Below are 11,818 nucleotides of genomic sequence, written 5' to 3'. Positions count from 1 at the left end.
TGAGGATATTATCAGTTTAATAGTTGTGCTGCTCCAAAAGAACGTAATTGAAAGGCAATGGAAGTTTAACACAAAATTAGTAGTTTCAGTAATGCACAAGTGCTTGCCAAAGATTGAAAGAAAGGGACAGAATTGCAGGCACATATTTAATTAGTTGCACTCAACGCTTATTCATCTCGCTCACTGCCAAAACCTCAATCAGACGAGGAATTATAAAAAGCTACGCAGATTAAAAACACAGACCAGCTCATCGATTTTGTGCCTTCTCAAAACGCTTCATTATTAGTTCCTTGTTCAGTGTTTAATGGCTACAATGTGACAAATGAGCACAGATGAAGGACAAGAGATGAAAAATAGACATCAGAGGAGGAAAAGGGAAGTGGAGAAGGAAGGAGGCTATTGAATGAAACAAGATGTCCCCCTGATATTCTGCATGCTGCATTTTGACAATGATCTCACCAAGACATGGCAAGAAAAATTCCAGAGAAAGAAATAGGACCATAGGAGTTCAGCTTTACAGTTTAGCTTAAACAGAACTGAAATTGCAAATGTTTACCAAACATCAAATGAAAGGAAAAAGGGCACAGAGGAAGACAAATGTGTAGACCCTATGGAGAGAACCCCCATCTGAAAAAGCTAATAATTCATCATAAAAAACAAAACAAAACAAAAAAACTACCATTATTATTTTGTTTGATGTTTTTCACCTTTTTACTTGAAAAAATACTTTAAAAAGTAATAAATCAATAGATAACAGTTGGTGCAAACAGACAGATGTTGGTGAATTTTCTGATGGGGAAGGAATTCGAGTGCGGTGGGACCAAACTAGGCCTCCTTTTCTAGGACTGCTCAGCAGATTTGAGGAGGTTGTCTTTGCTCCTTCTCTTGACATCCCAATTGTAAACACGCGCCATATCTGTGAGTAGTGGTTAAGGTGTATCTGAAAACTTTGGAAAGTTATTTCTGCTTTTTTCCTTGCTTCACAACCAGGAGGAACATGTTTCACTATTTTTCCATCCAAAGTTGCGAATAAATTCAGTCGTAGTTTATGCACATGTCTTATCAGATTTAAAAACAATTATCAGCCTCAATTAAGTGCATAAGTTTTGTTTTAGAATTTTTAGATCTTGGCAAAAAAAATCGGTGGCTGGAAACATAGCTCATCTCTCTCACAAATGGCCTGCATTTCCACTGATTTGAGAGCCCGATAATGTAATTGACATGACTGTCAATTCATAGGCTACTCATCATAGTTTTGAGAACATTTGACCAATAAAGTCATTAATTCAGAATCTTTATGCAATCACAAGCTGGCTTTTGAGGTAACAGTCAGAATGTATAAAACTCATTCAACCATGCCACACACATATTTGTAAAAAAATATATATAAAAAAAATTAATTAAAGAAATATAATAATAATACATAGAATATATATAATAATAATAAATGTTTTTGGTGGAACTGTGTAGATTGGACCCGGTTAGCAGCATCAACTGTCTAAAAAAAGCGCAGATATGAGAACACAGCTACATCTCATTAATTTTAACCTCAATGCTAAATCTGAACAAGACTCACTATTACATAATCAATAACAAGAAACAAAGGGAAATGTCTCAGTGCTCTCCATATTAAATACTGATAACAATGTAAATACTGAACAGATTAATTTCTTTCGGATACATGCATATGCTACAGTTCAAATGTTGTTGTTGTTTTTTTAAGAAACTGACATTTTTAATCAGCAGGGAATGCATTATTTGATCAAAAGTGAAAGTAAAAGACATAATGTTACAAAAATATCTAAGCTATTTTACCTAAATGCAGTTCTTTTGAAATTTCTGTTTATCAAAGAATCCTGAATCAAGGTTTCCACAAAACAATATTAAGCAGTGACTGTTTTAACTGTGATAATAATACAAATAAATACTTTGAGTAAAGGACTAAATCAAACACAATGAGCACTATGGAAAATTATTAAATCAAACCTGATTCTCTATATTTGCCATAGTTTAAGGATACTGACTTCAGTGGTTGTGAACTGGTCTCTGAGGAAGTCCAGGTCCTCTTCCAGAGAGTCCAAATTACGGGAAGCTGTACCCAGGTTTTTTTCCAACAGCGCCTGAGCCTCATCAATATCATACTCCAACATGACATTAGCCTAATGAACCAAAACAATACCCATAAGCAAGTGTTCATAATAACAATTAAAGACATGTTTCTGGACATTATCAACATGAAAGTTTTTCAAGCCCAAAAAGTTACTTGAGTGTTTGTCCTTTAGCAGAAATATTTTATTGAAGCAATTGGGTATACATTTCACACGTTCAAATATAGGCAGTAATCATCAATGTCGTCAAAACAGGAATATTAAAGTCAACGTGATATGGTGCTCACAACTCATTTTACTTCTATTGTGATAAAAGTGATGAAGCCAATGACACAAATTAAAACAGTGCTTGATTTTATCAGTCAGGAAATGATTGGACATGAAAAGTAATCTCTATATGACAGATGGTTAATTAAAAAAGTAAATTGGATCAATGTTTGATACATCAATCAACACTTACCCCAAGCCACAAACACACTTTATCCGTGGGTGGGACAGAGGCCTTGCAATAGACGTTATCAGCCAACAGAAAATGTGTCTCCATGGGATCTGTAGTGTCCTGTGATTGGACATCCATAATTCAGAACAGAAAAACAAACAAAAAGAAGAGACACAGTGCAAGAGTGACTGAAAATGACAATGAACAAAACACTTGCAGCATCCCATTAAGCATACTATCCATCCTAAATAGTAATTAGAATTAGTGTCCCAATTATAGTATTTGGAAATGAGTGTCCAAAAAGTACACAGATAGTCTACTTTATCCAGTGAGTGCAGATTCGAATTTCAGATCCATGAACACTCTAATATTAGGCTAATATTAACCCCAACCTATTGCACTTTGGAGGAGCATTAAAAACCTACAAACGTGGAAGACATGCAAGACTGATGGTTAAGTAAAGAGGTTTAGATAAAAGGGTTTGTTGAGTCATTCATTTCTAACCTGCAACAACATTGTTAAATTTGCATGCAAGACCCACGACTGGCAGACCAATGTGCTCCTTCTTTTCTCTCCAATACAGTAAGAAGAATTGTTGAGTAGCATAAGTTAAATTAACTGAGAAGTGGAATGTGTGTACGAGGATGTTAAAATCACATTACAACAAAAGTAGCGACAGATCACAATAAAATCTATAACATGCACTCAGCAAAAAAGAAAGGGTGAATTTTTATTTTAAGCAGACCTTAACTGTGATAAGATAATTGACAGGCCAGTTTACGGTGACAGGATTCACTATGTGACAGCGCAGCCCATTAAAAACACAATTATGACGTAGTAGTATGTTCCTAAACTTGCCTACTCTTCTGCTACACACTCTTTTCTAAACAATAAGAGTACACACTTTTAGGGCATAGTACAAGTAAAAGAATTGGGATGGGGCAACTCATTTAGAAGCAATATTTTTAGGAATTAGAAAGCGTATCTTTGATTTGCGTCCCTCCATCTATTCACATATATATGGAGATGTAGGAGTTAAAACTGATCTTAAAGGAGTGATGGGCTTACCTTCTTTTTCTGCATGTGCCGTAGAATTTCTAACGTCTGTTTGATTTGTGGAATCTGGCTTTTCAACCTAAGAAAGACCAAAAACAGGTCAGCTTCTAGTAAATTAAGCAACTATATTTTATCCTTACTCTGTGTGATAAGTTAGATTTATTAAACGCAGTAGTAACCCTAACCCTTTAAAGGACAATAGTAGTCTGCAACAATGCAAGGAAACCAATACAGACGCAGAGCGTCCTTTAGAATTGACACAGAAACTAATCTAGTTACATTACTGTACAACGTACTAAAACGAATCATAGTCAAACCTGAGTTTCTTCTGAGACAGATTGAGCTCCATATATTTATATTTCTGATATTGTTCATCCAGCTTCCTCAGCACGGCGTCTGCTGTGTCATTGCCTGGCTGCTTCATGAAGGCATCCACATCTTCCTACAAAACCACAGTAATAGTTAGCATCTTAAGGGCTTCATTAATAAATGTATCCTAACAAGTATTTAAATACTGGTTAATCATGTTTTATGAGTCACTCAAAGCTCACTACTCCTTCAAGATATAAGCAAGTAACGTTAATGCCTGCAGCCTTATAAGGAGAAGAGCAGGGCGCTTTCTACCTAAGAAAGCCGTTTAAAAAACCAACACAATAACACAGAGATTTCACGGGAAACTATCGACAATACGGACATGAAAATGAACTATATGTCATATTCCCACTGACCACAAATATTGCTTCGGGGATTCCGAGGTGTTTTTTCTTATTTGCAGCTCCTGCATTGCCACTCTCTATGGTCGTCGCCATTTTGGAGAGACTTGCGGCTCTTCCTCTTGACGCACGCGCCCGTTGCTCTTACGCACGCACGAGCGCTGCCTGCATAATAAAAGTAAAGGAATCTGCCTCTAACCCGTGATGTATTTTAAAGGTCAACCTGTGTTTTTTTTGTGTGTGTGTGTGTTTTTTTTGGTCATATTCTCATTAATCGTACTTCGAAATATTCCTGATGTTCAAATTCAGTACTTTATTCAAATTTAGTGAGCGTTTTGTACGCTTCGTCATTTAAGCCTGCAGATGTCAGTGTTGCCCAAACGACCCTGCGAAAGAGCACGAGGCGGTGGCCGTGACGTATGCAGTGGGTGGTAGGCCAGAAGTTTGATCTAATACATTTGGTCTGAAAAAAAAACACACAAAAAATTCGATAAATACAATAACCATTTATCTTCAATTTGATTTTAAATGATATTGAGTGAGGTCTCTGTTCTGCATATTAAAACAATAGGCTAATATACAAGAGGTGCAGACAGACACGTGTTTTGTTACTGCCACCTTCAGTACAGGCCTTCACTGTGTGAAATTGCAAGTGAAAGTGAGTAACTTAAGTGAGTCTGCGCACGAGCTAGTGTGTGTGTGTGTGTGTACTAGAATAGGGCTGAACTCGGAACCGCATACTAACAGCATACTACTCTTGCTATTTCTGCCATAGAAAGATGTGAAAAAAGTTGCACGAGTCGGAGTATGCAAATGCAAATATTATGATACAATTATGCATATAAATTATCAACTAAATATTTTATAAAGCTCACAGACGTTTAAATTATTTTCTTCACGTCCTCGTAGAGCTCGTAATTACAGCTCGTAAAATTGGGAATTTTCCTGAGAGCTCATACTTGTACCACGTAACCACTGTTCCACCTGAACGCTGCAGATTAATTTCATTCCCAGTCCGAGGACGTGTGAACAGCTAGCCTTGTTTGTGTTTGATAGACTCGCCTTGGACTTTCTTTTTTCATGCCTAGCTGTCATTGACAAGACTTACAGTTGTATCCCTATGCTTGAATAAACTCCCGCAGTTGGGTTCATCACCCTATCTCTGTCGTGGTGAATCGTGACAATCACATTCGCCAGAAAAGATAAAAATGTCACAGTCGTTGTATTAGAAACAGCTTCGCATCGTTAATTCGTGTTTTTATTGACCGACAACAAGGTAATATAACACAATATGTAGCGTTATAAATGTGTATTAAATGTTTTTATTTTATTATTTTTATTATTAAGTAGCCTATGAAAAACTTTAGTAGATTTGCAATGTTGATAACTGTTGAAACGTGTCATCACAGTCTGTGAAAAGGGAGGCTCTGTTGACGAGTGATTGTTTACTGTTACAGCTGTGTTTTCACAGAGAAAATCACATTATTCCAATGTGTATGTTGCTGAAATCAGTGTCCATCTAGAGCCCATTTACAAGATGGAGTTTATATGGCTTCATTTAAACCAGTGGCTCTCAAACCTTTTGACTCCAATATTGTCAATTCAAAGGCCCCTTCATATCTAGGCAAGAAAGAATATATCCTTGGATCTGCTGTAATGATGAAAAAGATTGTTCTTTTTTATTCCTTTATTTGGTGAATATAAACTAGGAATGTCAGTAGATGAAAATAATTAACCATGCACTAAACCACAAATAATTGTATGATTCCAGATGTTTTAAGAATATATGATCTTCAATAAAAGTTGAGGAGACAAGATACACAAAATAAGAAATATGATGTTTATATTTTGAATCATTTTAACTTAGGTAGATTATTTAATATAGCCTGCTATTTATTTGGAGTCACCACCACAAATGCTGAAAAAGGTGAGAGCTCTTTCTATTTTAGATGATTACTGCAGTATTGATTATGGACTCTACTGATTATATTAAATACAACTTCAAACTGATTAAGAAAGATGTGAAGGTGACACCATCAAGTAGATTTTAATTGATGAGCATCTTAATAGATTAAACAGATATTAAATGAGGACTGAAAGATGTAGATGACAGGGACGTTACCAATTCCAAACTAAAACTTAAAATTAGGGCCTAAAAGACGTAAGACCATACATTGCAGGAAAAAGAACAAAATAAAAACAGGTCCACTCCCAGTTTTTTATGTGTGTATTTACGTTAATAGACCCACTGTAAAGACTATTTCACCTGGAACTTCTTCAGACACGTTTGATAACACAGAAGCCGTAAACTCTTGGCAATCAAAATGATTAACAGGCCTGATCAGTGCGCAGGCCAGTGATTTCAGATGCTGTGTTCGTCAGAACTGCGTCAGAAGCGATGAACTCACTAGAGGGGAGAAGGATTGGGGAGGCGACGCTTTTCAGGCACACTCATAGCGCAGCGAGTATCAGCACTGGGCGGGTGTGAAGAAACCTCTGGGAAAGGAGGAAAATCTTGCTAGTTCTGTTTTGTATAACAACAATAAACAAGCGTAAATTTTTTATCTACTACAACCAATAAATTATTCAGTCCTGTGTCTCTCTCCGCCTAAAGCGAAAGACGGGTGAGTGTAACGTGCGGTGAAGAATCGTGGAAGCATCTTTTCAGGACCTTGGACAGAGCGCGCGCATACAATGGCTCCAGTGACGACAGAAGAAGAACATTTCGGTAAGTAAATGGTTGTTATTTATCATAGTCGGTGAACAAATCTTATTTGTGCATGGTTAAAGATCTGTTATTAAATTTTTTGAAAACGTAATGTGACTCAGTAATGATTTCTCTGATGCGCGGGCACAGACATAAATAGGCGCGTGCTCTATTAGTAGCCTATGACATCACTGGTGTATGAAAATGTTTGAAACGCGTTGAGATCCTTGTCAGCAGCTTTTAAAAATTACTTAACAATCACAGAAGAGTACATGATTTGTTTTCTGAGAGAAAGACAAAATAAGGCTGACAGAGCACCTTAGCTAATTCAACACAGCTGGTGCTGCACCCACCTTGAAAACGGAAATTTCCATATTCCCAGACATTACTGCACTACCACATGATTGTGGGTTCTCAGGCGTTCATAGCCAAATCGATATTTACAGTCCTTTATAAATAGAATGATTTTATATTTTAGAAGTGCCATTATTTTCCTTTTGCATTGTTTTGCTGTTAACATCAGCACAACTGTTAACATCAACACAACTGTTAACATCAACACATGTCAGTGTCTGTGTTGCCTATGATGCAAATAAATGTATATAATCTCCGTATTCCTTTCCTGGTTGAAGGTGTTTTAATATTTAATGGCAACAATAAGACTACATATATCTATACAAAATCTAAATATATATTATTGTTTTTCCCCCCCTCAATTTCCTGTTTTATATATAGCGGAGGTTCCTGTGAGTGTGGCAGTGGTGAGTGTGTTTGGCCTGGTCTTCAGCGTCTCCATCTTTGCATGGATTTGCTGTCAGCGCAAAACCAACAAGACCAATAACAAGACCCCACCCTATAAGTTTGTTCACATGCTGAAGGGGGTTGACATCTATCCTGAGAGCCTGAATGGAAAGAAGAAGTTTGGAGGAGAAAAGACACCCGAAGCCCATGGAAAAAAGCCCCTCAGTCCCAATGGTGGGCGGCCAGAGCTCCATCTGGACCTTGAGAATCGAGATCTTAATGGAAACTTTACCTCCAAGCCACCAACCCTCCAACTGAAAGTGCGCAGTTCCCCAGACCTGGACATCCCGTCTCTTGGGCTGTGTGGTAATCAGGATGCTGGTACTCCAGAAAGCATCCTATCCAGTCAGACACCAACACCGGCCGTGGAAAAATCTCAGGACAAAGATGGTGGTCTGGGGACTCTCTTTTTTTCAGTTGAGTACAACTTTGAGAAGAAGGCTTTCATGGTTCACATCAAGGAAGCACATGGATTGTCCCCCACGGATGAACAGTCGTTGACCTCTGACCCATATATCAAGCTGACCTTGCTGCCTGAGAAGAAGCACAAGGTGAAGACACGTGTACTCAGGAAGACTCTGGACCCGGCCTTCGACGAGACCTTCAGCTTCTACGGAATCCCATATGTACGAGTTTCCCAGCTGGCCTTGCACTTCATGGTGCTGAGTTTCGACCGCTTTTCACGTGATGAGGTGATCGGAGAGACACTCGTTCCTCTGGCTGACATCGACTTGTCCGAAGGGCGGGTCCTCATGAGCCGGGACATTATTAAAAGGAATGTCAGGGTAAGAACAGCTTTAATTATAGTTTCCTGTATTTCTCTCTGTTACAACCCATATATATTTATATATTTAAATATGATTGTATACTGTTATTATTTGATATATTCATTTTTAATGATTGTATGTTTGTATATAGATTTATAAGTTTAAGTTAATATCTATTTTATATTTTTTAAATGTATATATTTTTACATGCTCTTATAGATTGCACAGCTAAGTTTAATATGAAAGCACATACATATACTGTACCTTTGGAAGAGGACAGAGATTTTGGTTATTTTTTAAGGTCTTAAAATACCAGTCCCAGCTCATGTGACAACTGAGACAATAGTTTGGTCTTACTTAATGTGGGCAGTCAATGACACACCCAAGCCTGGAAAGAGAAAACAACTAATGGTGTCTGGTTTTCCATTGGGGTCAATAATTAGTCTTTGGCATCCATCTTAAGGCCCACAGGTTGTTAATTTTTAATTGACCCTCTAATGGACCATTCACAACAATTTTTTTCTGCCTTTACAGACTTACTTAGTATTCAGGCTTATAATAACTGTACTAACATGTTCACAAAGAGTCTACATCAATTTTCTTGTCACATTTAATGCACTCCTTCATGCACAAAAGACTTTAAAAATATGTGGAAGGCTACTCATTTAAAAAATTGTGAACAGGGCAGAAGTCATCATCTTTGACAATCTTGTTTTGGCAACACAATTGTACTGTTATGCACATAAGAATTCGCCCCATTTGAGATGAAAGGAAGACTATTATGTTTCACTGGTGACTTTGACTGCATATAGTTAAACACACATAATGATGCTTCATCGGTTGAGAGACATTGGAAGTCATCGCCGTGGCAGCAGCAGAACCCTGCTGAAGTGTTGCCAGGGCAACATGCTGCCATGTTCACACATAATTGGAGTCATACATTGGTGTTGTGCCAAGGGAATGATTCGCAGTCAGTTTCTCGTAACAATAAGGCACTGTTTAGAAGTTGCCCGCTCTAACCTGCCTAGGGTTAGTTGCCCAGACGTGACATTATAAAAGAAACCATTTTGGGGTTTGTGATGCTGATTGTGTCCAAACCAGAGAAAAACTGTAGACTTTTTCTTTATCTGTAGAGGAGTGCTGGTCGAGGAGAGCTTCTTCTGTCCCTGTGTTATCAGTCTACCACCAGTACTCTGACTGTGGTGGTCCTGAAAGCCCGTCACCTGCCCAAGGCTGACTCCAGCGGACCCTCAGGTGAGGTCAGAGTGTGTGGGGCAGATAGTGGTAGTCATTAGCAGAAGCATCATGCTTAATATAGTGCATTTTAGGTCTATTATATGGTCTATTTTATATATGGGATGGATGGATGCACAGACAGATGACGGATGGATGGATAGATAGATAGAAAGACAGACAGACAGACAGACAGACAGATGGACAGATGATGGATGGGTGGACGGACGGACGGACGGACAGATGACGGATGGATGGATGGATAGATAGATAGATAGATAGATAGATAGATAGATAGATAGATAGATAGATAGACAGACAGACAGATGGACTGATGGACAGATGACGGATGGATGGATAGATAGATAGATAGATAGATAGATAGATAGATAGATAGATAGATAGATAGATAGATAGATAGATAGACAGACAGACAGACAGACAGATCGATGGATGGATGGATGGATGGATGGATGGATGGATGGATGGATGGATGGATGGATGGATGGGTGGATGGATGGGTTTCAGTTTAATTGGAGTTATAATAACCCTGATTAGTACATCAATGTGTCGGACACTAATGAAACCATACAGCAGAGATGTGATCTCCCAGTGCACAATGTATCATTTCCTGCACATCGACTAAAGTATTGATTTCTGTCTCACTCTGTTTATTTCTCTTTCTCCCATCTTTTTTAGACCCTTACGTGAAGGTGAACTTGTTCCAGGGGAAGAAGCGAGTGTGTAAGAAGAAGACGCACGTGAAAAAGTGTGCCCCCAACCCCGTCTTCAACGAGCTCTTCGTTTTCGACCTGCCCTCGGAAGACGGCCTGCGAGACACCAGCGTGGAGCTCCTCCTGCTGGACTCCGACAGAACGTCCCGTACACCTGTCATCGGCCGGCTCCTCCTCGGCACTTCGTCCCCCGGCACCGCCGGCGAGCACTGGCGCGAGATCTGCGACCACCCGCGCCGACAGATCGCTAAGTGGCACGCGCTGTCCGAAGACTAGCTCTGCTGGTCTCCATGCTGACAGATGCCCAGGAACTGTCATTGGAATTCATGGTTGAGTGGGCAGGATTTGAACTGTGGACTTGTCGCGAGTAATATCTGTCAATCAACTGATCTCAGTCATACAAGTCATATCATTGGGGTGGGGCTTCTACTAAAGGGGGAGGCGCCAGCTGAACCCGGCCAATTATTGATTCCAAAGACTGTCTCAGATGACCAATGGCGCTTTTTCTTCATGCTTCATTCGAAACCTGATAGATCACCACCTTGTGCAGTACGAAATGTCATGTCGCTATTGCTGTTCTTCTCTACTCACTGTTAATAATACTCCATGCGATACAATTAAGATAATCCTGGTAATGTGATGATGTAAATTAACTGAATGACCTGTTTATTTTTTAAAAGATGCTTCTATCTTTTGTTTATTCTGATGTTGAAACTCATTTAATCTCTTCCTTTTATACTTGATTTCTCGACTTTGGTTTGTTTTTGCATTTTTTGCAAGTTAACACGGTGTGGAAGCAGCCTAAATTAGGCACAAACAAGCAGAGACGGATGTGTTAAAGCAGGACGACTGCACGAACTGAACAGGACCGCATGCAGTGTGCGTGTACATGTGTGAATGTGAGCGTGTGTGCGTGTATCTGTGTGTGTTCTGTATATAAATGTGTATGTGTGTGTTAGTTCAGTTCCAGTGGAGTGTGCGACAGAGTATTGTTCTCTTCACTGTGAGCACAACGGTGGAAGTGATGTATATGTGTATTACTATAAAACATCAAGTTCTGAGAAAGAAATATTGTATGTCTCCTGTGTCATTTAGTTAATCTAAATTTATTCCATCTGATAATTTTAATGTTATTTACTGTGATGACTAAGTCTGAGTCAGTGGTTTTGCGTCACAGTCAAATCAATAATAGTAATTAACATTAGAGAGATGATGTAATGTGAAAAAGTGAATCATTTTATTTAGCAAGGATGGATTAAA

General features: G+C 38.7%; 2 protein-coding genes across 2 annotated transcripts; one reads left to right on the top strand and one right to left on the bottom strand.

Annotated features, from left to right (window-relative positions):
- Positions 1–132: 132 nt before the first annotated feature.
- On the bottom strand, positions 133–4,485 carry vbp1 (von Hippel-Lindau binding protein 1). Its single transcript, XM_082155130.1, has 6 exons — positions 4,332–4,485; positions 3,921–4,045; positions 3,616–3,682; positions 2,569–2,667; positions 2,021–2,159; positions 133–916 (listed from the first exon to the last, which is right to left on the bottom strand). The coding sequence occupies exons 1-6, from the start codon at positions 4,410–4,412 to the stop codon at positions 840–842; spliced, it is 588 nt and encodes a 195-aa protein (XP_082011256.1). The 5' UTR covers positions 4,413–4,485; the 3' UTR covers positions 133–839.
- A 2,230-nt stretch (positions 4,486–6,715) lies between these two features.
- On the top strand, positions 6,716–11,646 carry syt4 (synaptotagmin IV). The gene is made up of 4 exons (XM_082159704.1): positions 6,716–7,044; positions 7,759–8,609; positions 9,725–9,845; positions 10,524–11,646. The coding sequence occupies exons 1-4, from the start codon at positions 7,011–7,013 to the stop codon at positions 10,832–10,834; spliced, it is 1,317 nt and encodes a 438-aa protein (XP_082015830.1). The 5' UTR covers positions 6,716–7,010; the 3' UTR covers positions 10,835–11,646.
- The last annotated feature ends 172 nt before the right edge of the window (positions 11,647–11,818 follow it).

This window comes from Leuciscus leuciscus (assembly GCF_965113295.1).
Source record: "Leuciscus leuciscus genome assembly, chromosome: 2".
Lineage (NCBI taxonomy): Eukaryota > Metazoa > Chordata > Actinopteri > Cypriniformes > Leuciscidae > Leuciscus > Leuciscus leuciscus.
This window is presented reverse-complemented; position numbering and strand designations above follow the sequence as displayed.

Excerpts from the sequence above, each read along its gene's own strand:
- syt4 (XM_082159704.1), top strand. The coding sequence starts at position 7,011 with ATGGCTCCAGTGACGACAGAAGAAGAACATTTCG. Across the intron at positions 7,045-7,758 it reads GACAGAAGAAGAACATTTCG|CGGAGGTTCCTGTGAGTGTG; the intron begins GTAAGTAAATGG and ends TTTTATATATAG. Across the intron at positions 9,846-10,523 it reads TGACTCCAGCGGACCCTCAG|ACCCTTACGTGAAGGTGAAC; the intron begins GTGAGGTCAGAG and ends CATCTTTTTTAG.
- vbp1 (XM_082155130.1), bottom strand. The coding sequence starts at position 4,412 with ATGGCGACGACCATAGAGAGTGGCAATGCAGGAGCTGCAAATAAGAAA. Across the intron at positions 2,668-3,615 it reads GGCACATGCAGAAAAAGAAG|GACACTACAGATCCCATGGA; the intron begins GTAAGCCCATCA and ends GTCCAATCACAG. Across the intron at positions 917-2,020 it reads GTTCACAACCACTGAAGTCA|ATATGGCGCGTGTTTACAAT; the intron begins GTATCCTTAAAC and ends CACTACTCACAG.